Source organism: Peromyscus eremicus, chromosome 3, assembly GCF_949786415.1.
Source record: "Peromyscus eremicus chromosome 3, PerEre_H2_v1, whole genome shotgun sequence".
Taxonomy (NCBI): domain Eukaryota; kingdom Metazoa; phylum Chordata; class Mammalia; order Rodentia; family Cricetidae; genus Peromyscus; species Peromyscus eremicus.
In genome coordinates this window covers 131,180,041-131,204,552 of record NC_081418.1, presented here as the reverse complement: position 1 = coordinate 131,204,552, position 24,512 = coordinate 131,180,041, and the positions used below count along the sequence as shown (strand labels likewise).

Genomic DNA, 24,512 nt, shown 5'->3' with positions numbered 1-24,512 from the left:
TTATTCCTCTCTATGATGGTTAATGATGATACATTTCTTTTCATATGTTGATAAGCATCTATATGATGAACATTCTATATCTTTGCTATTATAAATAATACAGCAAAAAACATGGGTGCACAGATGTCTCTTGTATGCTGGTTACATTTTGGTTAATTTGTTTTTGTTTTTGTTTTTGAGATAGGATCTCTATGTAGCTCTAACTGTCCTGGAACTCTCTATGTAGATGGCCTGCCTCTGCCTCCTGAGCCACTGGGATCAAAGGTGTGTGCCACCAGGCCCAGCTGATTAGTTTTTGACAGAAGTGCTACAGTGTTCAATTGGGAAAGTACTAGAACAGTTGGATATCAGCATATGCAAGACAAAGAAAAGAACCTCAAATTTTACCTCATAGGAGAAATTCTGAATTACTGGGTGAGGAAAGAATTTCTTTTTTTAAACTTTATTTTGTGTGCATTGGTGTTTTGCCATAGGTGTCTGGTCCTCTGGAACTGGAGTTACAGACAGTTATGAGCTGCCATGTAGGTGCTGGGAATGGAACCCGGGCCCTCTGGAAGAGCAGCCAGTGCTCTTAACCGCTAAGCCATCTCTCCAGCCCTGAGGAAAGAATTTTTTAAGTTAGTATTTTAGGTCAGCATTCAAAGTATTGAGTGTCACTGTACTCAAAGATGTGTGTCATTCCATTTTGTTCTGTCATTCTGCTCCCTCTGCTGCTGCTTTTTTTTTCCTTCCAGGAGTTTGTTTTTTCCTTGAGAGGGATTCTTGGGTCCTTAGTATGTTTTCTAGGCTGATGCTAAACTACCAGGCCCAAGTGATCTTCCTTTTCAGCCTCTAGGTCGTGGAACTACAGGTGCTAGGTATTAGGTTAAGAGCTTAATTCACATAAGGAAATAACACAATTTGATGTTTATCAAAATTAAAAGTTTTTGGTCAGGATTGGTAACATGCCTTTAATCCCAGCACTGGGGGATGGGGGAGGGAGACAGAGACAGGCAGATCTCTGTGAGTTTGAGGCCAGTCTTGTCTACATAGTGAGTTCCAGGACAAGCCAGAGCTATATAGAAAGACCCTGTTGCCCCCAAACAAAAAACAAACAGAAAGTTAAAATTTTTACTCTTTAAAAGCTGTCACTAACAAAATAAAAAACAAATGACAGATGGGAGAAAAATACCTGCAAATCATATAGTTGATAGAGGACTTGTGTCTTTTATTTAGAACATTATTCTTATTTTTAAAGATTTTATTTTATTTATATGTGTGTATGTGTGAGTACTCTGGAGACCAGAAGGAGCATTGATCTTTTGGTGCTGGAGTTGCAGGTGTTTGTGCCTCTTGATGTGGTGGTCTACACTCTGGCCCTCGTATAGAACAGTGAGCATTCTAATTGCTGAGCCATCTCTCCAGCCCCTTGCATTTAGAACATATAAGGAACTCTTTCTAATAGGACAAACAAGACAAGAACATATGAACAAAAGATATGAATAGAGCCTTCACTGCCATGGTAATAAGCACCTGGAAAGATATTCACCACCATTAGTCATTAGTAGGAGACACCACAATGAGATAACCACCCACACCCTCAGAGAATAGCTAAAATCAAAAGAATGGGGTAGTGCAGGTGAAGATGTGGGGGAGCTGGAATTCCTGTACATTGCTGGCAGCATTATTAAATGTTGCAGATATTATGAAAACAAGTCAAACATATTTATTATATGCCCTTTGCTTTTGTAATTAGGTGTTTACAAAAGAGGAAATGAAAACAGGTCCACAGATTTGGGAGTGGATAGTCACAGCAACATTAATTACAACAGCAAAATTTGGGAGCAGGTGAGGTGATAAACAATAAAAACGAACAAACTATTAATAAGTTTAACATAGTCTCAAAATGTTATGCTAAATGAAGAAATAACTGGTTTATAATTTTATTTATGAGAAGTTTACAGGAGAGTCAGTCAAATCAGTTGTCAAATCAAGGGATAAGACTGAGGATTAACTGAAAATGAATATAGGATCTTTCTCCTTGTTTTGGAGCCTAGACTGGCCTCAAACTACATATCCTCTTGCCTGAGTGTTCTGAGTGCTATGTTTGTGGGTGAGTGCCACCATGCCTGGCATAAGAAGCTTTTTTGTGTTAGTTGAAGTGTTTTAAACATTGTGATGGTTGTATAACTGTACAAAGTTACTAAAACTCATCAACATATACTACAAAATGGTATTTGAATTTTGACTTAATAAAACTATTAAATTTCTTTTTTGGCTATGGGCCTGTTGGATTTTCATTTCAAAGTTGGGATCATCTTGTCAGATTAAGAACTGTATTGAGGTGGGGGCAAATGCTTTTAATCGCAGCGCTCAAGAGGCAGAGGTGGGTGGATCTCTGTGAGTTCAAGGCCAACCTGCTCTACAGAGTGAGTTCCAGGACAGCCAGAATTACACAGAGAAACCCTGTCTCAAACAAAACAAAACAGAGCTGTATTGAGGGCCCTGGGGATAGACAGCTTAGTGTTTCAGCGCTTGTCTAGTATGCTTGATGCTCTGGGCTCAATCAGTAGCATAGTGAAATAAACATACAGGGCCTTGGATATAGCTTAGTAGTAGAGTGCTTGCCTAGCATGCTTGAGGCCCTGTGTTAGATGCTCAGCACCTTATTAATTGGACGTGATGGTGTTAGGCTGAAATCCCAGAACTCATGGAAGAGGCTGGAAGATTAGAGTTCCAGGTTATTCTCAGCTGTATAGTGAGTTCAAGGCTAGCTTGGGCTACATGAACCTGTGTCTCCTTAAAAAGCGGGGGAGGGGTAGCACTGGAGAGATGGCTCAGTGGTTAAGAGCTCTGGCTGCTTTTCCAGAGGTCCTGAGTTCAATTCCCAGCAACCACATGGTGGCTCTCAACCATCTATAATGGGATTCTATGCCCTCTTCTGGTATGCACTCATGTACATAAAATATGTAAACAAATAAATCTTAAAAAAAAGGGGTGTGTGTTGATGCTGGCACTGCTGGGTAAATCTTAGATAAGGTGGGAGGTGAGCAGACACCTGAGTTTTTTCTCTGACTTGTGAAACATGTGGGCCAAACAATGATTGTGCCTGTACTCGTACACACATGCACACATGGACTCCTTCAAATGATAAAAGGAAAGTGAGGTCTTAAATTACAATTTAGTTGGACTTACAAGTTGGATAAAATTGCTTCTTCATGATGTGGAGTCTTGAATTGTTAATGTGATTCCATTGTTGTTTTTCATATCTTAGGTAATTTAAAATTACATTTATTTGTTTGTGAGTATGAGGGAGAGAGGGAGAGAGAGAGAAAGAGAGAGAGAGAGAGAGAGAGAGAGAGAGAGAGAGAGAGAGCGAGCCATGAGAGCTTGTGGAGGTCAGAAGACAACTTGGGGTACTAGTTATCTCCTTTTGCCATGTGGGTTCCAGGGATGAACTCAGGTTATCAGGCTTGCTGGCAAGTGAAGAGCCATCCTCAAAGTGCTTTACTTGTTTGTGTTGATTGTTTGCTTTTTGAGACATTGTCTTGCTGTGCAGCCTAGGCTGACCCAAATTTATGGCAGTCTTCTTACCTCAGCTGCCCAGGATACTAGGATTACAAGTGTGAGCCACTACATCAGGATCCGTAATGGTTTGTAGTTCTTTTGCAGTATTCTTACACATCTTTTTTTATATTTATGTTATATATATATATATATATATATATATATATATATATATGTTTTTCGAGACAGGGTTTCTCTGTGTAGCTTTGGAGCCTGTCCTAGAACTCACTCTGTAGCCCAGGCTGGCCTTGGAACTCACAGAGATCCTCCTGCCTCTGCCTCCCGAGTGCTGGGATTAAAGGCGTGTGCCACCACCGCCTGGCTATAAATATATTTTTTGTATTATTATTATTTTTTAAAGAGACATGGTCTCACAATGATGTTCAGGCTGGCCTTAACTTCCAGGCCTAAGTTACCCTACCACCTCAGCCTCCTGTCCCCAACTAGCTGGGACTACAGGCATATACCCCTGTGCCTGGCTTTTATTTAAATAATTTTATTTATTCATTAATAAGTAATAAACACCTTCCTTGTCCGCCTCCCACCCCTGGTTGGTCTCTGTGTAGTCCTGACTAGCTTGGAACTCATAGAGATCTACCCCTGTCTCCTCCTGAGTGCTAAAATTAAAGGAGTGTGGCACTATGCCTGACTTAATTATTTAATTCTTGGATGGGGTCATGCTTTGTAGTCCAAGCTGATTTCATTTTGTGATGATCTTGATTTCATGCCTGTAGTCATCATGCCTTAGCCTCTCTAGTGCTGTGAGTACAAGTGTGAGTCTGGTTGTAAAGAGAATTTTGAAATAAAATTTATTTTCTGTTTACTGTTGCTATATGGAGACAAAATTGAATTTTCAGTATTGGCTGCATTTTTCTAAGTTTTACCAGCCTTAGCCTAATAATTTACTTGTAAACTCTCTTTGATTTCCACATTGTATAACGTGTAAAAACTATTTTGTCTTTGTAATTCTGGTACCCTTTATTCCCTTCTCTGGCTAGAATTTCTAGCATTTGGTTGTATAGAAAGGTGATGAGAGATGTTCTTACCATTTTCCCATCTCAGAGAGAACTGTTCGTCTTTATCTCTGTTAATGCCAAGCACAGTACACACATAAAGCATGGTCAAACCTAGAGCTGGCAAGATGAGCCCTTTTAGATTTAGGCAGTTTATCATGTATGGCAGCCAAAGTGCTAGTCCTCTGGTCTTTGTGCCACTCACCAAAGGATGACAAACGAAAATGTCTCATTGTTGGTAAGGATCTAGTCTATTGTTGCTCAAGGAGATTTTTTTTTTTTTCCTTTTTCCTGGAGACAGGACCTCATATAGCCCAATCTGGCTTCTAATTCCTGATCCTACTGTCTCCACCTCCTTAGTGCTGGGATTATAGCATACGCCATTGTGTCCTCCTCTACTTGGTGGTTTTATATGTCACTGCAGAAGGCTGTGACAGCTGTCTGATGATAACTTCCAGAGGGCCAGAGGAAAGCTGTAGGGATAACTGGCTGTGTCTGGTTTGTTTTTCTCTAACAAGGTTTTTCCATTGAGTTCAGGCTGGCCTTGTGTTGGTGATGCCCCGACTCACCCTCCTGTGTCCTGGGATTGCAGGCCTGCCTTTATGCTCTGATCTGGTGGCAGCCCTTTATAGGCCTCCTATCATCTGCTGCCTTGGGATTCTTATACACAAACCACAGCTTTCAAAACACCTTGGGAACTATTTCTCTACAGATATTTGTGGTGGCTCTTTTGTAGCACATACCTTTTATTAGATTAAGAAAATTTCTTTTTATCCTGATAAAATTATTCATTATTAATAAATGCTGAAAACAGATGCTTTTCATATCTATTGAGATAAAATGTACTTAATTTTAACTTGTGTGGTTAATTAGATGGAAATTAAAGTTCATTTCTAGCTGGCAGTGGTGGGGCACAACTTTAATCCCAGCACTTGGGAGGCAGAGGCAGGCGGATCTCTGTGAGTTTGAGACCAGCCTGGTTTACAGAGCCAGGGCTGTTACATAGAGAAACCCTGTCTCAAAAAATCAAAAAGTCAAAAAATAAATAAATAAAAATCATTTCTATTAAAGGATTTCTTAAGTATTTTTGCTTAAAAGGTTTTACTCCCCGCCCCGTCCTCCAGGTATTTCTCTTAATGTCTCTCCACCTCTTAAAAAAAGTTACATTTCTTTACTTGTTTATTTATTATTTACTTTTGTTTGTGTGTGGGCACCACCACAATGGGTGAGGATTTGTCTTTCATGATTATGGAATATAGCCCAGGCTGATCTGTAATTTTAAATCCTTGCCCCAGCCTTTCCAATGTTGGGATTACAGGTGTGTGTTATCATGCCCAGTGGTTTTGAGTTTTGGGGACAAAAATCTTGCCGCATTGACTTTGAAACTCAAGGTTTAAGTGATTTTTCTTCTTCAAGTCTTCTTAGTGGCTGGGACTACAGGTCTGTGCTATCTCCTGGTGTTGCTGTTTTTAATACCATTAACATACTCATTTTCAAATTTGTTGCTTCCCAAATACTTACGTTGTTTTGGGGAAGAAAATACTGATTGGTTATCTGAAAATTTTCACTTAACATTTAAAAAAATATGAAATGTTTCACATATGCAAAAGGATGGAGAATTATGTAATTAATATGTGCCTCCTACTTACCTTGAAAGTGTTGTATTAAAATGCCTTTATATAACTACCTCTCTGATTGTATGTCTTTATTTGCCACTAATGATGTAGATATTTAATCTTAGCCAGTAACACAGATCTGTATCCACAAAAACTCACAGGTTTTCAGATTTAGAAAATGATGTGCATATAATATATTACTTATTTTAATTATTTATTTTTAAGTGAAGTATTTGTGTCTGTGTGCATGTGAGTGCAGGTGCCCAGGTAGGCCAGAGTAAGGGGTTGGATTTTCCTGGAGCTGGAGTTACAGGTGCTTTTGAGCTGCAGGGGTGAGTGCTGGGAGCTATACTGTGGTCTTCTGAGGGAGCAGTATGAGCTTATAGCTGCTGAGCCATCTCCAGGACCTATGTAATTGTAAAGCAGGTCTCAGGAACTGGGACTCTGTAGTTCATCCGACATATTGCTATCTCTATTCTGGTACAGGCCTGGTTAGGCCACCAGATTAGTTTCAAACGTTTTGTATTTTATGAGATTTTGGAATTTGGATTTATGGATAAGAAGTTGTGAACAGGTACTTGTGGTTTTAAATTTCATTATTTTTAATAAACAAGGTTTTACTATTAAGTTGCCCAAGTTGCTCTTGTCTAGCTTGGGTTCAAGTGTTCCTTCTGACTTGGTCTCCAAGTAGCTGGGACGACATGCCCTTATCACACTTCACCATGCTCATGATTTATTTCACTTAGGATGAGATTTGGTATAAAATGTGAGATAACTAAAGTTACAATTGAATATTTTAGCATTCTAAAAGATCATGGTATGAGTGAGGCCTAGAGGTAAGGGAAGCTCCACAACCTAGAGCTTCCCTCCCTTGAGCTGAGTAGCAGATTGTTGATAGGAGATAGGAGTCTAGGGCTCTGATTACACTACTGTTTACTCCTAAGTATCTGTTTGACAAGGTTCTGTCATGGGGAGAATCTTGATAGAACTTACAATTAACTTGATTAACTGATAAGAATTATTGAAACCTGTAATCCAGCTGATTCATGACTGAGTTACTGACCCTTCTGTAAAAGGGAGAAATGATAACAGTGGTAAATACTGTGATTGCACCTTTAATTCCATACTGGCTGTTCCTGCCGGAGACCCTCTTTCAGGTTGCTCTGCCCTTGTGGTGGTGCTGCTTCCGCCAGTGTGCTGGAGTTCCCAGTCTCCAGGAGACACTGAAGAGGCAGGGTAAGCTTCTATAATCAGGCACATGGCTTGAACAAACCTAGTTTACTAAGTTACACGCAGAAGATGGAACAAAGATGTATGCTTTCTTTAATGTTAAGCTTCTTTTCTTTTCTCTTTTTTAAGTCTACTGTTCATGGAAATACTAACAATCGGTGTTAAGACCTCTGTCATTGGTCATTGATTACCATGAAAATTAGTGTTGAATGGCCCTTATTTAATGTTTTAGTTTTATAGTGAGAATTTTAAAAAACATGAAAATAATACAGGCTCCTTCTTGAACTCTCAGTTCTCCTGCCTCAGCCTCCAGATGCTTTTTTTCTAACAACACATTTATTTTTTTATTTTATGTGTAGCCATTAGAGACAGTTTGGGGTCATTTCTCTCTGTCCACCATATCCTTGGGATTGAACTCAAATTGTTGGGCTTGGTGGAAAGCACCTTTACTTGATGAGGTGCCTTCACTGGCTCAGGTTTTTTGTTATACTTTTGATATTGCTACGCAATGTCATCTCCAAAGTTCACACTTGAGAACTATACAATCAAATCACAAAAATTTCAGAAAGAACTAACAAAATGGCTTAGCAGATAAGAGTGCTTGATATGCAAATATGAGTACCAGAGTTTGGATTCTCAGCATCCAGGTAATTGCCCACCTGCCTATAATCCCAGAACTCTGGAGACAGAGGCAGATGATCCCTGAAATAGACTGCTTAGCTTGACTAACCAAAGCAGTGAGCTCTGGGTTCAAGTGAGAGATCCTGCCTCAGTATGTAAGGAAGAGAGTAATCAAAGAAGATAACTTACATCAACCTATGGCTTCCATAAGTATGTGCATACACATCATGCATCCATACACATGTAAACATTGCGTACATGCGGAAAATCACAGAAAATTCTCATTAATGTTTTAAGTAAGTTACAATTTTGCATGAGGCTGTATTCTTAGCTAGCCTTGGCCACTTGTGACCCAAGGGTTGGAATCAGTCCTGTGTATATATGAACATATGTATGTTTATCACTTTGTATACTAATGAGTTTATTATATGCACTTTTTTATAACTTGCTTTTCTATTTTATAGTATATTGTAAATGTCTTTACCTGTCAGGTAAAGATAAACATATTTAGAGTTTGGAAATAACAATTTATTTAAACCAATCTCTTGTTGGAAATTTACATTTTTGCTGGTACAAATGAGACAGTAATGAGTATCATTGTACATCTACCTTGGAACCTATGAAACATGTAGACTACTTTAACAAGTGAAACTTGTAGATGTTGGGCATGATGGTACATGCTTAGAATCCCAGCACTTGGAAAGTGGAGGGAGGAATATCACGACTTTAAGGCCATCCTCAGCTACGTGACAAGTTGGACAGACTAGGATACATGAGATCCAGTCTCAAAACACAAGCAAAAAAGTGAAACTTATGAACTGGAGATGTAGCTCTGTGGCAGAGTTCATCCTTATCATGTGCAAGCCCTGCGTTCATTCTCCACTACTATAAAAAAATTAAAAGTTGAAGTTTCTTTTTCAAATGGTAGTTTATTTCAAATTTTGATTCTGCCAAATTATACTTCAGTATGATTTTTAAATCTTTTTACAGAGAGCTTAAAATGAATATTTTTTGATCCTAATAGTTTTACAGCTTTTTGAGAAAACAAACAGGATCTTTCAAAAATTTTAAGTACAATATTTAAAACACTTACCTCATTTTTAGATAATAAATGATCATTACTGGTGATTATAACCTGGCACAGCAGGCTAGTCTAGTGACTGTGAGAGGGAGGCCAGAATTTTAATGGCAGGGCTTTAAATAGCTAAGAGTAGCATATTAGGTTTTTGCATTTACATTCTCGTAAATGTCTCATAGCACATTTACGTGAGTCTCTTCTATTAGAATTAATTTAAGGTAGCTTACTATAATATGTTGCTATTAAAGCATTTTCTAGTTCCATCTGTCTTAGGAATATTTGGAGTTTCTCTGGAGAGAGTGTCTTTGGTTGTAGAGAGCTATTGTCCTGTGATCTGTCAGGAAGGAGGAAGAGATTGCTACTTGTAGTACCGTGGTTTGCTTACAGCTTTTGTAGCAAGAGCGAGAATTAAAGGGTCCAGACAGTTACTGTGTGTATTTGTAGACCTTTGGATACACTCCAGGATTCTGAGTAAGAGAGTAAGTGTATCTGGGGTATGGCGCTAGTGGTGGACATTTTATATTTTTATCACCTAGAAGCTTTGTGGTGGCATGGTGGTGGCCAGGCTTGAAAATCGGTTTTATTGTTCTGTTTTGAGAACTCATTGAGATTAGGTGATAAACATGAAAAGTGGTATTTGGAGTATTATGAAACAACGTAGATAGCAAAGAGTTTGACACCCTCTGCTGTTCCTCCTTAACCTTTCACCTAAAAGGTCACATTTGATTCCATGTATACGAGATGTCCAGAATAGGCAGATATGACATAGTTATTGGTTGCCAGGGCTGGGGGTCTGTGAAATGGTAAGTGATTGGTTATGGTGTGCGGAGTTCCTTTTTGATATTCTGCAGGATGAGGGGCTTGTATAGGATGGATGAGGTTGTGAATACATTTGACCTGGATCTGTGGGTTCTGCGTTTACATCAAACCAACTAATGATAAAAAGTATTTAGAAAAAAATATATCTGTATTGAACATGTACAAACTGTTCTTGTTACCACTTTCTTTCTTTCTTTTCTTTTTTTTTTTTTTCCAAGACAAGGTTTCTTCTGTGTAGTTTTGATGCCTGTCCTGGATCTTACTGTGTAGACCAGACTGGCCTTGAACTCACAGAGATCCACCAGGCTCTGTCTCCCGAGTGCTAGGATTAAAGGTATGAGCTACCGCTGCCTTAAATATAAGGCAGCGGTAGCTCATACCTTTACACTTTCTTAAATATAATAAGCATTACAGTTATTTATAGAGAGTGTACATTGAGTTAGGTATTATTAATGGGACCAGAAAGGACTTAGAGTATAATGGTGGATGTGCATAAGTCTATGTGCAAAGCCATCTAATATAAGGAACTCAGGTTATGAATTTTTGGGAGCCAGTCCATCCTACCTCTGTATCGCTCCAACTTTGTCTGTCTGTCTGTCTCTCTCTCTCTCTTTCTTTCTTTTTTGTTCAATAATCCATTAACTCTAGTTTGTGCTGTCCATATACTTCTGGGGGTTGAACCACACACTGGAACATGGTCACCTAAAGGGGACCATACCCTTAAAGAAAACTGACTCTCTTCTTCGAGAAGCCATCAGCTGTTCATAGCTCCTCGATTAAGGGTCTGTGAAGGGCTTTTAAAGCCCTTCCCACTCAGTGTGAGTGTTGACTGGCTTGGTCGTGTGTCGGCAGCCACAGCTGCTGTGAGTTCTTTAGTGTAGTCGTCCTGGCAGCAGAAGACACTGTTTCCTCTGGGTTTTCCCTGATCTCTGGTTCTTAGAATCTTTCTGCCTTCTTTTCCTCGATGATCCCTGAGCCTTGGGGATGGGGTGTGATATAGATGTCCCATTTGGGACTGAGCATTCCACAGTCACATATTCTCTGTACCCTGACCAGTTGTGAGTTTCTGTGCTAACCACCATTCACTGCACAAAGAAACTAAGACTGGCAATACTCTACAGATAGAGAAAATTTAGAGGGCAGCTTGATATTATGTCTGTTTAGCAAAATATTTTTTTAAAAAAGTAGTAGGTTCACCCTTGGGGTGTGAGCTCCCCAGCCATGGGTTCTTGAGCAGATGTGCAATACCAGGCATGTGTTTCCTTCTGTGGAGCAGGCCTTAAGTCCAACCAGAAAGTGATTGTTTATTTCCATAACATCTATGGCAGCCCCTTTATTGCTGTTCACAGATGGGGAATATTGTTGATAACTTTTATTTTCCTCTAATAGCCTGCATAGCACCTGTTATGAGAACTAGGCACCAGGGAGGAACCTTCCTGGTCTTTACCAGCTTGATTTGTGTTCTGTGACCAATGAGTGTTGTGTCTTCAGAAATCAGATCTTACCATTAATATCTGGCCATCAACCAAAAGCTTCTATTTTGTTTTTCCAGTTCTGTCTTTCTGAGGCAGAGTTTTGCTGGATAAACACACACACACACACACACACACAGAGCTGAAGTCTTTCTACTGGTCCCACCCGGCTCCCGTGTCCCCATGGTCCCTCAGCTGTTCAGACCCAAGTAAACACACAGAGGCTTATAATTATTTTGAAACTATGGCCGTGGCAGGCTTTTCGCTAGCTAGCTCTTATATCTTAAATTAACCCATTTCTATAAATCTATATTTTGCCACATGGCTTGTGGTTTACTGGTATTTTTACATCTTGCTTCTCATGGTGGTGGCTGGCAACGTCTTCTCTGTTCTGTCTTTCTCCTTCCTCTCTCTTTAGTTAGAATGTCCTGCCTAACCTTATTCTGCCTCACCATTGGCCAAACAGCTTTATTTATCAACCAATCAGAGCAACACATATTCACAGCATACAGAACGATATTCCCATCTCTCTCTCTCTCTCTCTCTCTCTCTCTCTCTCTCTCTCTCTCTCTCTCACACACACACACACACACACACACACACACACACACACACACACAGAGCCTGGTTTGGAACTTGCTTATAAAATCTCATGTTGGCCTTGAACTCACTAACCTCTTGTTTCATCCTCCCCAGTGTTTGGGATTACAAGCAAATGCAACCATGCTCAGCTGGTTTATTTATTTTATTTATTTTATTTTATCTTTATTTTTTGAGATGTGGTCTTACTATGTAGCCCAGACTGGCCTCAAGCTCTGGGTCTTCCTGCCTCCGACTCCCTATTGCTGCGATTATAAGCATGTTACTATGTCTGCCTTTGTAATAAAGTCTAGTTCTTTATGAGAATATGATGATCTGATGTGACTTTGTTTCCCAGAATTTTTCTCAGAACATCGTTGGGCAGTATGCAATATCTTTTGATCATGTACATTATTATACTGATGAAATATATGATACTTATACTCAGCGTTACATATGAAAGCACTGGGTAACCTTATATCATGACAGGTTTACCTGCTAAGTTAGTTTTAAAAAAGGGAGGGGGGGGCTGGAGAGAGAGCTCCATGCCTAAGAGCTCATACTTTTAAAAAAAGATTTATCTATTATTTTAAGTGTATGTGGAGGGTGGTTATATACACATGAATGCAAGTGCCCACAGAGATCAGAGGTGTCTGATTCCCCTGGACATGGGATTACAGGCAGTTGTAAACTGCCTCATGTGGATACTAGGAATCAAACTCAGGTCCTCAGGAAGAGTAGTATAAGACTATATACTATTACAGAGGCCCCAAGTTAAGATCCTGACATCCATATCAGGTGGTCTACAACCATGTCTAACTCCAGCACCAAGCTATCTGACAACCTCTGAGAGCACTTGAAGTTGCTTGTATATAACCACACACAAATACATAATTAAACATCTTTAAAAAATTACTTTTTGAATTTTATGTTATAAATGAAGGATTATAGACTTGTACTTTATCTTGCACTGTGGTGTCTTCTAAAAATAGTTTTAAAATTATTTGCTTTTACTATATTTGATATATGAAGCTTTGTATGACTGTATGACTGTGTGTCCATGCATACCTGCCTATGGAGGCCATAGACTTTGGATCTCACGGAGCTGGAGTCACAGGCATTTGTGCGTCACCCTTTGTGGGTGCTAGAAACTGATCTCAGGTTCTAGGGAAGAGCAGGAAATGGTCTTAACCACTAAGCCACTTTTCTAGTTCCATCATTTTTTTTCCTTTAAGAACAAGATTTACTTATTTTTATTTTATGTGTACGAATGTGTTGCCTGCATGTATACACACTACATGCACCCCTGGTGCCCATGGAGGTCAAAAGAGGGCATTGTATCTCCTGGAGCTAGAGTTACAAATGGTTGTGAACTGCCATGTGAGTGGTAGGAACCAAATCCGGGTCCTTTGAAAAGTAGTAAGGTGTTCTCAACTGTTGAGCCATTGCTGTAGCCCCTCCTTTAAAAAAAATGATTTTGTGGGTATGTGTGTGTGAGTATGAATGCCCTCATCCACATGTGGAAGTCAGAGGACAACTTTGTGGAGTTGGCTTTCTCCCTTGACTTTTATGTGGGTTGTGGGGATTGAACTATCACCAGGCTTATGTTAGGTATTACTTTCTATTGCTGTAACAAAACATTACACCAAGGCATCTTGTAAAAGAGTTTAATTGACGTTCAAGTTCCAGAGGGTTAAGAGTCTGTAATGGTGGAGCGAAGACATGGTGTGAGGAAGCTGGAGCAGCAGCTGAGAGAGCACATCTCAACTCAAGAGCAGGAGAGGCAGAGGGCTAACTCAAAATGGCTGAGTCTTTTGAAACTTCAAAACTGGTTCCTAGTGACACACCTTCTCCAGCAAGGAAGGCCATTCCTCCTAATCCTTTCCAAACCAATGGGGACCAAGTATTCAAGCTATGAGCCTGTGGGGGCCATTCTCATTCAAACCACATGTGGCAAGCACCTTTACCCATGAAGCCATCTTGTGGCCCTCCTTTTGTTTTTTTTTTGAGACTGGTTTCAAGATGTAGCCTTGGCTACTGTCTTGGTATTTGGCTTATAGACCACATGGACTTCAAATTTGTGGTGATTCTCCTGCCTCTGCCTCCTCTGCTCCACTGTGCCTGGCTAGTTTGGCTATCCTTGTACTTTGAGTCCTCCATTTGAATTTCAGAGCTGGCAGTTTTGAGTTATGTGAAAAGTCCCTGGGATTGTGCTAACAAGCTGGGGGAAGAACTAACCCTTCATGGCATTTGTCCTCTCATCTGGTAGCATGGATAACCATTTATTCCTTCATTCCTTCATTCGTTTATTTATTATTTATTCTTGAGGTATTATTTCATGTCTTCCCGTAGAGTTTTAAATGCTTGAAGATTTTTGTTATGTTTAAGGTCCTTTATAGGTTTGTTGCTGTTAGTAGGGTTTTATTCTTTTGAGGCAGGGTCTCATATATGTGAGTTTGTAGATGATGATGACCTTGACCCTGCTGTTTCTACCTCTGTGCTGCAGTGATTTGCATGTTTTGTGTACAACATCTATTTTATGCAGTGCTAGGGCCCAAACCCAGAGCTTTGTTAATGCTGGGCAAGTCTTGTTTCCAACTGAGCTATAGCTCCAGCCTGAGTTTCTTTATTTTTAAATTAAAAGCTCATTTTCTTCTCTGTCTCTCTGTACCCTCCCTCCCCCTGTGTGTGTGATACGTGTTTGAGTGGTGGTGGTGGTCAAGTTCAGGTGTTGATCCTGGCTTTCACCTTTTTTGAAACAAGTTGTCTTGTTCTTTAGCTGGCCCCTGAACTTGTGGGAATTTTCCTTTCTCTGTCTCCCATCTCACCATAGGAGCAGTGGGATTTCAGATAAATGCTATTGCATATAGCTCACTGGGTTCTGGGGATATGACCCCAGGTTCTTATCTTTGCATGGTGAGCACTTTACCCACTGATCCATCTTCCTAACTGTAAAAGCTAGTTTCTAATGGTTATTCCCAGTGTACATGAAAGTATTGGTACTTAAATATTAATCTTGTATTGGACTCTAGTATATTTAGCTGTTATTAGTTCTGATAACGTGTTGAAGTATTAATATGTATATATTGATCTTATGTCTGACTAATATATTAAGTTCTTTTATTAGTTCTGATAATGTATCCAAGTATTGATATTTATACATTGATCTTATGTGAATAATAGTCTGAGTTCTCTTATTCAGATGTGTCACTTTGTAATTATCAGTTGATATTCTCCCTTTTTCAGTTAGAAAAACATAACATTATGGGTTATCTGATTTTAAAGCCGTGAGAATGCTCAATGAAAGGAGGTTCTTCCCCAAATAAAGGTAATAGAACATTTCTGAAAAGGGAAATATTTATTATTGGGGATTTAATGTGTGATCTTTTCATTACAGATATGGCATAAGATATTTCTTCGAGATTGGACAGCTGGTGACCTGCTATTTCTGATGGCCTTAAGCTGACTTTATAGCCATAGAGAAACCTCACGGAATTGTGTTGTTTTCTGCTTTACACCATTTCTGGCGCCGGAGTTGACCCTGCAACCATGTATGGAAGTGCTCGATCAGTAGGGAAAGTGGAACCAAGCAGCCAGAGTCCTGGGCGATCACCTAGGCTTCCACGGTCCCCTCGCTTAGGTCATCGGCGAACAAATAGTACAGGAGGGAGTTCTGGAAACAGTGTTGGAGGTGGTAGTGGGAAAACCCTTTCAATGGAGAATATACAGTCCTTAAATGCTGCCTATGCTACATCTGGCCCTATGTACCTAAGTGACCATGAAAACGTGGGTTCAGAAACACCTAAAAGCACTATGACACTTGGCCGTTCTGGGGGACGCCTGCCTTACGGTGTTAGGATGACTGCTATGGGTAGTAGCCCCAATATAGCAAGCAGCGGGGTTGCTAGCGATACCATAGCATTTGGAGAACATCACCTCCCTCCTGTTAGTATGGCATCCACTGTACCTCACTCTCTTCGTCAGGCAAGAGATAACACCATCATGGATCTGCAGACACAGCTGAAGGAAGTATTAAGAGAAAATGATCTTTTGAGGAAGGATGTGGAAGTAAAGGAAAGCAAATTAAGTTCTTCGATGAATAGCATCAAGACCTTCTGGAGCCCAGAGCTGAAGAAAGAGAGAGCCTTGAGAAAAGATGAAGCTTCCAAAATCACCATTTGGAAGGAGCAGTACCGAGTTGTGCAGGAAGAAAACCAGGTTAGTTTCATTTGTATATTTATCTTTATGGGCGGAACCCATGTATATAGGTAAAAGGAGGCATTCCTTTTCTGTGTTGTCTTAGATTTCCCCCATCTTTGTTCCTTTATTTTTTATTTATCCTTTTTACTTTAGAATTCTGTTTCTACTTTCTTAGTCTTTTCAGATTTGGTCCTATACATGGTCTACAGGTGTGTTCAAGCAAAACACGCACACACATAAATTAAAACAAACAGAAAATCTTAAACCAGGTGGTGGTGGTGCCATATGCCTTCAGTCCCAGCACTCAGGAGGCAGAGGCAGGTGGATCTCTGTGAGTTTGAGATCAGCCTACAAAGTGAATTCCAGGACAGGCAGGGCTACACACAGAAACCCTGTCTCAAAACAAACAAACAAACAAACAAAAATCTTAAAATGTTTTGAGTACTGCCTTGGCTACATAGTGAGTTCAGGGCTAACTTGGGGTTATATATTGAGACTTTGTCTCAAAATTAAAAGCAAACAAACAGGACTGCAGACATAGTTCAGTGGAAGAGCAGTTTCCTAGCATATGGTAGCAGATTCTTGGACCTGACTTGCTGCCTTAGATTGTTCTGAGTGCTCCAGGGACTTTTTGGTGACACAGTTACATTTGAGTCATCTCTGCCCTTGTCAGTAACCCATCACACATATTCTTGTAAAAGTAACCTTACTAAAAAAAAATTCATTGGTTCACCAAAGTGAGTAAATAAAAGGTTCAGTATGTTTTAAAACTGTAAGTCAATCCAGAGGCGCCCCCCCCCCCCCCCCCCCCCCCCCCCCCCCCGACTTCAGTATGTAGCTTAGGCTGGTGTGGAGCTCTTCTGCCTCTACTCCTAAATGTTTAGATTTATATTAGCTTGTCTCACCACCAGCCTAAGATGATCTCTTCAAGAGTAGGTTCTTTGTCTCTCAAGACATAAATTTAAAGCAGATTTGGTGTTAACCAAAGATACTATTGAATTACCTACTCATCAGTGTGCCTTGCTGAAAATATCACGTCCAATAAGGTAGTTTTATTGTCAAGTGACTTGGAAATGTCTATTTTATTGAGGATAAAAGTAATTGGCATATTTTTTGATTTTGAAATAAATATTTTCTTATGTCTATGTTTTAGAAAGTATGGGAGTTGGGAGAGAAATTGAGTGCAGTATCCTTTCTCTAATTATGCTACATTTAAAGGTAAAATATTTAATCTTTTGAGAAGACAATTATGGGTACTTACCAGTTTTCTGGAAAAGAAACGGTCCACAGGTTTTTCATGCCAAGAAAACCATTATGTGCTGAAGAGGGTGAGCAGCGCCGTATCTGGGTCCACCCTGTGCCCTAATTAAACACTAGTGCACACCAGCGCTGGCAGAGACATTCTTTCTGCACCACTGTAATTACCACAGAGTTCTAAAATTGTGTAACTTTGGTCCAAAAAACAAAGGGTGCAATTTTAAAGACAGTACAGTGAGATACAGAGACTGAGAATGCTAATTAATAGATTATAGTCGGCTAGCAGTGGCCCCTAATTAAATAGTGCATCCATTATCCTCTTCATGGCTCCCAGAGGCCAGACATCTTTCATTTGTAAAGAAGATTGCTTTATTAGATTTTATAGCAATTAAATACATTTCTGTATTTCAGTTTGAGGTTGGGGATTTTGGTTCATTTTAAATGTTTGATCTGATTGAGCTGGGTCCAGAATCCTATCAGTATAAAAACATATTTGCTTAGGATTGCTTGGTGTGCCTGGTTCATTATTATGGCATTCTCATAGAAGCTTGTTTCTAAAATAAAAATTCTCAGATGTTTTTATATCTCAGACTCCTTTTGTTACTTTACTTTCAGATACCTGGTGATTGCAGAATTAGGAATGAGTGTGTGTGTGTATGTTGTGCGCATGCACGAGCACACCTGTTGTATATCTATGTATATCCATATATATTTTGACAGAGAAGTCTTTTTCTTCTAAATTATGACTAAGGGCGACTTTAGTGTAAGCTTGCTGGAGGAGAATGAAGTCTTCCTGTGAGCTTTGTGCAATTGCAGAACTGGTGAGAGCTTTTGGATAAATTACATTTTAGATTTAATTTAATTTATTTATTTAGTTTTTTCCGAGACAGGGTTTCTCTGTGTAGCTCTGATGCCTGTCCTGGATCTCGTTCTGTAGACGGGGCTGGCCTCGAACTCACAGAGATCTACCTGGCTCTGCTTCCTGAGTGCTGGGATTAAAGGCATGCAACACCACCACCTGGCCTAGATTTTATTAATAGTTGATTAACTATTGCACCTTTTTTAAAAGGGTTGTTCATTTATGTATATGCATGTTTTGTCTGCATGTATGCCTGCACACCAGAAGAGGGCATCAGATCCCATTAGACATGGTTATAAGCCACCATGTGGTTGCTGAAAATTAAACTGAGGACCTCTAAAAGAGCAGAGTAGCCAGTGCTCTTAACCACTGAACTATCCCTGCAGTACCTTGTACTTCTTTCTTGATTATGCCTTGTAAGAGTTCTGTGTGTTGAATTTAGTTAGATACTTATTTGATGGCAGAGGAGAAGACTCAGTTGGTAAAAGGCAAGTATGAGGACCTGAGTTTGATCCCCATATCCCATGTAACAGATGGACATGCTGATGTGCACCTTTAATTCCAGCAGAGAAGGAGACAGCTTGCTGCCCAGCTAGTCTGCTGGCATCCACAAGCTCAAGGTTTAAAGAGAGATGCAGTCTCAAAAAATAAGTTGGAGAGTGATTCTGGAACACATCTGACATCAAGCCTTAGCTTCTATATGAACACATGTATATGTGCTTGCATACTTACATGCTCACATATTTGCACATACATGTGCATACATACACAAAATAATTACTTTAATGTTCTTTCACTGAAATTTTGTTTGAACAGAATATTCTGTTTAATATTGTAGGATGGCAATTTTTTTGATTGTTTTTTGCTTAAATTTTGTGTGCATGTGTGTGCAGATATGCATATGCCATGGTGCATGTATGGAGGTCAGAGCACAGCTCTTGGGAGCTGGTTTTCTTCTTTCCCGGGGTTCTAATGGGCACACTCAGGATCTGGAGATGAATTCTTTTGCCTGCTGAGCCATCTCGATAGCCCTAATGTTTTCTTTTTGCAAAGAATATTTATTCTTTTTGGAATTTGAGGCTTCTTTTCTTCTATTGAGGTGGTGAGGATTGAATCCAAGGTCTTCTACATGATAAACAAATGTTCTACCATCACTATACCCCTAGCCTAGGATTTTAATTTTATTTATTAGACCTTTGCATGCATGGAAATATGTAAACGACTATGAGACATTTCTTCTTGTAGAGTTATATTTGCTTACCTGGAATGTAGCAGGATAACTGGGAAAAATATTTAGTGACTCAAAAAAGTTGCAAAAATATCTGATATGGTTTACATATTTAAGGATATTTTCCAAAGAATTGAAGTTTCTTAGTCTGTTCTTTCTCCTCTTCAATTCCATGGTGTAATTTAAAATTTAATTTTTGTTCTTTAGTTTTCTGAGACTGGGCCTTACTACACTGGCTTTTGATTTTTCTACTGGGCATTGAGTACCAGGGCCTTGTTTGTGTTGGACGGGTGCTGTACCACTGAGTTATAACCCACTTCTGGTTTCATTACAGCACAACAGAATTTGTTTTTAAGGATTTGCTAATTTATCATAAGTTTTCAAAACAGCAGCTTAAGTATGATTTGGAAGACTCACTTTTTATTCTCTTTTGGCAAAAGAATCAGGAAATGCGTTTAGTCATTAGTCAGAGTAATCTTTAGTTTTGTAGTACTCAGGATCAGGGTGCCAGCCTTTGGCTTGGTAAGCAAGCACTTTATCTCTGAACCTTCTGCAGCCCTAGCTATAGTAGTCTCCGTCTGTTCTGTGAGTTCCAGGGACTAAATTCAAGTTGCCTTTTTTTTTTTTTTTTTACGATTTCTTTATTTTGTGTGTATGGATGTTTTACGCACGCACGCACGCACGCACGCACGCACGCACGCACGCACGCACCACAAGTGTGCCTGGTACCAGAAGAGGTCTTTGGATTCCCGGGAACTGGAGTTAAAGATGTTTTGAGCCATCTTTATGGGTGCTGGGAATGGAATCTTGGTCCTTTGCAAGAGCAACAAGTGCTCTTAACCACTGAACCATCTCTCTGTTCCCCAGGTTATCAGTCTTGTTGGCAAGTGTTCTTATTTGCTGAACCATCTTGTGGCTCCAGTTGTAGTAATGTTGATCAGGGAAGTCATAGTTTCATTTTACTTTTCAAAGTGATCCTGTGCCTGGAACCTGACATCCCTTTATGGGTGCTGTGTGTGTGTCCATAGGTGTGTTGGAGGTCTCTACAAACTGTGGTTTACATAAACAGTGGCTGAAGAGAAATTGTTCTTTTCTTTCGTGGTATTTTTATTGTTTATTTTTAGCTCTAACACTAGGTAAATTAGTGCAAATATTTGGGTTTTAGATTTTGAGTCCTTGGAGGAATGTATTTTCTTTCAAGAAAAGTCTTAGCTGGGCAGTGGTGGCACACACCTTTAATCCCAGCACTGGGGAGGCAGAGGCAGGCAGATCTGAGTTCGAGGCCAGCCTAGAACACCACTGCCCGGCGCTTCTATGACATTTTAAACCTTAAGACATTTTACAGCCAGGCAGTGGTGGCGCACGCCTTTAGACCCAGCACTCGGGATGCAGAGGTAGGTAGATCTCTGTGAGTTTGAGGCCAGCCTAGGCTATAGAATGAGATCAAGGACAAGCTCCAAAGCTACACAGAGAAACCCTGTCTCAAAAAAAAAACAAAAACAAAAAAAAAAAACAAAAAAAAAAAAAGAATTTTACATTGATAGACCAAAGGCTTCAATGGACTGACAGCTGTATACAAGGGAAATATGTGTGAAATATATGTAGATAAGACAGATGGCTTTACTTACTAGATTAGGAACAGAAATGCAGCTTGTTAGCATTGAGGCAAAGCCGGTTGTACCTGGGTCCTTGCAGAAGTCCATGCAGCACTGAGCACCAGTGTGAGCCGCACCTTGAAATGAACTCTAAGGAGCTGCTGTCCTAGTCAGCATCTAACACAAATCCTGAGTGTACCAGGTGCCATTCACAGTTTCTAGGTGAGAGAAATACCCTTCTGCAACAGAGTAACACTGTGAGGAAGTCTGCCCCAGCAGGGGCATGTACACTGAAGCAGCAGCATACCCGTGCTACCCTGTTGTCCAGCCTGTCTTTCTGATGACCCACCACGTCTGGAGGAACCACTGGGCACATCGTCCTGGCTTCTCCAACCAGGCTCTGCACTGGTCTCCTTTGAACAAACTAGTCAATGTTTGAATTTCAGTTTTGGCGTCACATGCGTAAATATGGTTGGTTGCCTCCGCCATGACTCAGAAAGACACAGGAAGCCATCAGCATCTACCTCATGATTTTGGCAATAGTGCTTTGGGATCATTAAAGCATTTCACTTCAAATCCTAGATCTGAGAACGTTTGAGTCAGGTTGCGTTGGTGTGTGTGCATTGGTGCCCTGCCTCTCAGAGTGTCAAGTGCCAGAAGAACCTCTTCTGATTGAAGATTAGTGCAGTTCTTCACCTCTTGTAGTCCATCTGTACTGTTCTGCCAGATCGGACATTTCACCTTTGTAGAGGCATCTGTTCCTGTCATGTTTTACTCTCACCTGTGGGCAGTCTCTGGAATGTATTTTCTTAAAAAGCGTTATCTATTTGATAGAGGAATCAGCTCATGGCCAGTGGTGGCCAGATAGCTCTTTGACAGCTGTCTACATTCTTTAAGTCCTTCTGTTATTAAGCGTGAGTAAAATAAAAGGATACTTGTGGATAAATAGAAGTTTGCCTCATCCTATACCCACTTACCTCTTTTCTTTCCTCCCTACCTCCTCTTAAAACCTTTTTAACATTAAAATTTTAATTTTACTATTTTCTTTGTGCATGTGTATTTGTGTGTATATGGGCACACACATGCCACAACATGTGTGTAAAAGGCAGAGGACACTTGAAGGAATTGGTTCTCTTATGTGGGAGTCTGCTGGAGTCCACCTCTGACCTGTCAAATGGTTCTTGTAGGGAGGAGAGAGGAATGAGAAAATGATAGATAGAAAGATAGAAAGGGTCGATAAGAAAGACAGAGACACAGGATAGCTTCTGGAGGGCCCTCCTGCGTCAAACCCAGTCGCCTCAAGGTTTATTCTAAAGGGCTTTTTATACACTGCCAAGGGGAGAGGCAAAAGACCTCTCCCTTTCAACATCAAAGCACAACGTTCAGCCAAGTGTAGACCCTTCAAAACACCTGGTAACCACGCCTGTGGCCAAGTCAACCCTTATGCAGCCCTGCGGGGTAAAGCAAGCTCAGATTCTCGGACTTTGAGTAAGGGCTTACTAGGGAGGCTCTGTGGGCCTCCGCACTCTTCTTTCTCCCATCTGGGTCTTAGGAATTCAGCCTAGGTGAGCACGTTTTGTGGCAGCTGCCTTCACTTGTTGAGTCACCTTGCTCCCCCTCTACCCCCCAGCTTTATTGAGATATAATTGAGTTTACCCTTTGAAATATTATTTCTTTGTTTGGAAGAAGAATTTGAAGACGCTGGTAGTAATTTGGCCTAGGGAGTTGTTGGACAACGGGGTGACTGACATACATGCTGTTCTAGAGCAGCAGAGGTGACAGGAGGGAAGATGAAGGGACGTCTGGGGAGAGGAGGTGAACGTTTGTGAGATGGTTCTGAAGAATGACTCGGACAAAGACTGATAGCAAGAGGCACGTGTTTGTGTCATTACTGGATTAGAATTTAGTTCAGTATTTGCATATAGGTCATAATGTGACCAATGGGTGTGACTTCAGGTACTTGGATGTGAATATTATAATATGTGCATGTTAATGTTGGGGGATTTACTAGAAGTTCAGAAGTAGAGGCTGGTGTATGCTTGTTTACCAGAGCAGTGCCAGGAAGGGAGAAACTGTTAGATGGCAGAGCTTTACATGGATTTTTTTCATCCAGATAGTTTTTCTGTTTTGGTTCAATAAATTATGGTATTTTTCTTTGAGGGCAGATAATTTGACAGTCTCTAAACTTTCTGAAAATCACTGTGCACTAAAAAATGTTAAGTCTGTGTGTCTGTGGTGATCTCTCCTAGTTTTCCATTCTAGTTAACAAGTACATTGGAGTTTGTATGATGAACTAGGAGGAAATTTCTGAAAACAAGAAATATTGCAGAAAATGTGCTTTCATTGAAGAAACAGTTTTGTATTGGAAATGTTCTGTTCTTCCTCTACAGACAAAATTAGAAATGTTCTTATGAACCAATTTTATGCTGCCGTGTGCATCTCTAAAAATACTCTTTTTTTTTTTCTGTCTGAAATTGGGAAGTTAATCCTTAATACAGATTAAATACTTCCACTTATCTTTGTTATTTGCAGTAATGTTCATTGAAAATTTTTCTTTAAACTGAGTGTAGTGGCGAGTTTCAAATCAGCCAGAGCTGTTAAGATAGAAACCCTGTCAAAAAAAAAAACCCAAGTGTAGCTTGAGTTTTCCTGCCTGGCCCACAGTCAGGACAAATCTCTCTCACCTGCCAGTCCCACAGCCTCTCAGACCAGACCAAGTAAACACAGAGACTTATATTGGTTACAAACTGTATGGCCATGGCAGGATTCTTGCTAACTGTTTTTACAGCTTAAATTAATCCATTTCTATCATATCAATCTATACCTTGCCACGTGGCTCGTGGCTTACCGGCATCTTCACATGCTGTTTGTCATCGTGGCGGCTGGCAGTGTCTCTCTGACTCAGCCTTACACTTCCCAGCTTTATTCTCCTTTTTGTCCCGCCTACACTTCCTGCCTAGCCAATGGCCAATCAGTGTTTTATTTATTGACTAATTAGCAACACATTTGCCATACAGAACATCCCACAGCAGTCAAAAAACAAAAAAAAAAAAACCAAAACAGACAAACTGTTGTCAGTCATACACCATTTTTGTTATGCTAAGTGGGAAATCATAAAATGTTTTATAAAAAAAGAATAATTACACCTTTAAATGTTAGTATAAGTAACATTTTAAAAATGTAACTAACATTTTTTTAAATGTTCACACTTGTGTCTGATAGCTCATGTTTATTTCTTCAGTGTCTGGCAGTTTGTCTTGAAGTAGATGAAGAAAATTAGACCTCACACAGACAGGGAATCAGAAAAGACAGTGGCTTCGGATAGTTGAGGGGTGGTGGGTTTGTCTTCTGAGACAGGGTCTCTGTGTAGTCTGGCTGGCCTGGGACTCGCTCTGTAGC

At 40.1% G+C, this 24,512-nt stretch overlaps 1 protein-coding gene and 1 pseudogene across 8 annotated transcripts in view; one reads left to right on the top strand and one right to left on the bottom strand.

Moving 5' to 3' along the window:
• Positions 1–24,512, top strand: part of Erc1 (ELKS/RAB6-interacting/CAST family member 1) — a 337,373-nt gene that overhangs the window by 12,068 nt on the left and 300,793 nt on the right. For all 8 annotated transcript variants that reach the window (XM_059258486.1, XM_059258485.1, XM_059258483.1 and 5 more), the window contains exon 2: positions 15,372–16,192. In XM_059258486.1, coding sequence (XP_059114469.1) covers positions 15,524–16,192 — 669 coding nt within the window. In that variant the 5' untranslated portion in view covers positions 15,372–15,523. The remainder of the gene's footprint in view (positions 1–15,371; positions 16,193–24,512) is intronic.
• LOC131905570 (caspase-6-like) lies at positions 21,264–22,075 on the bottom strand (annotated as a pseudogene).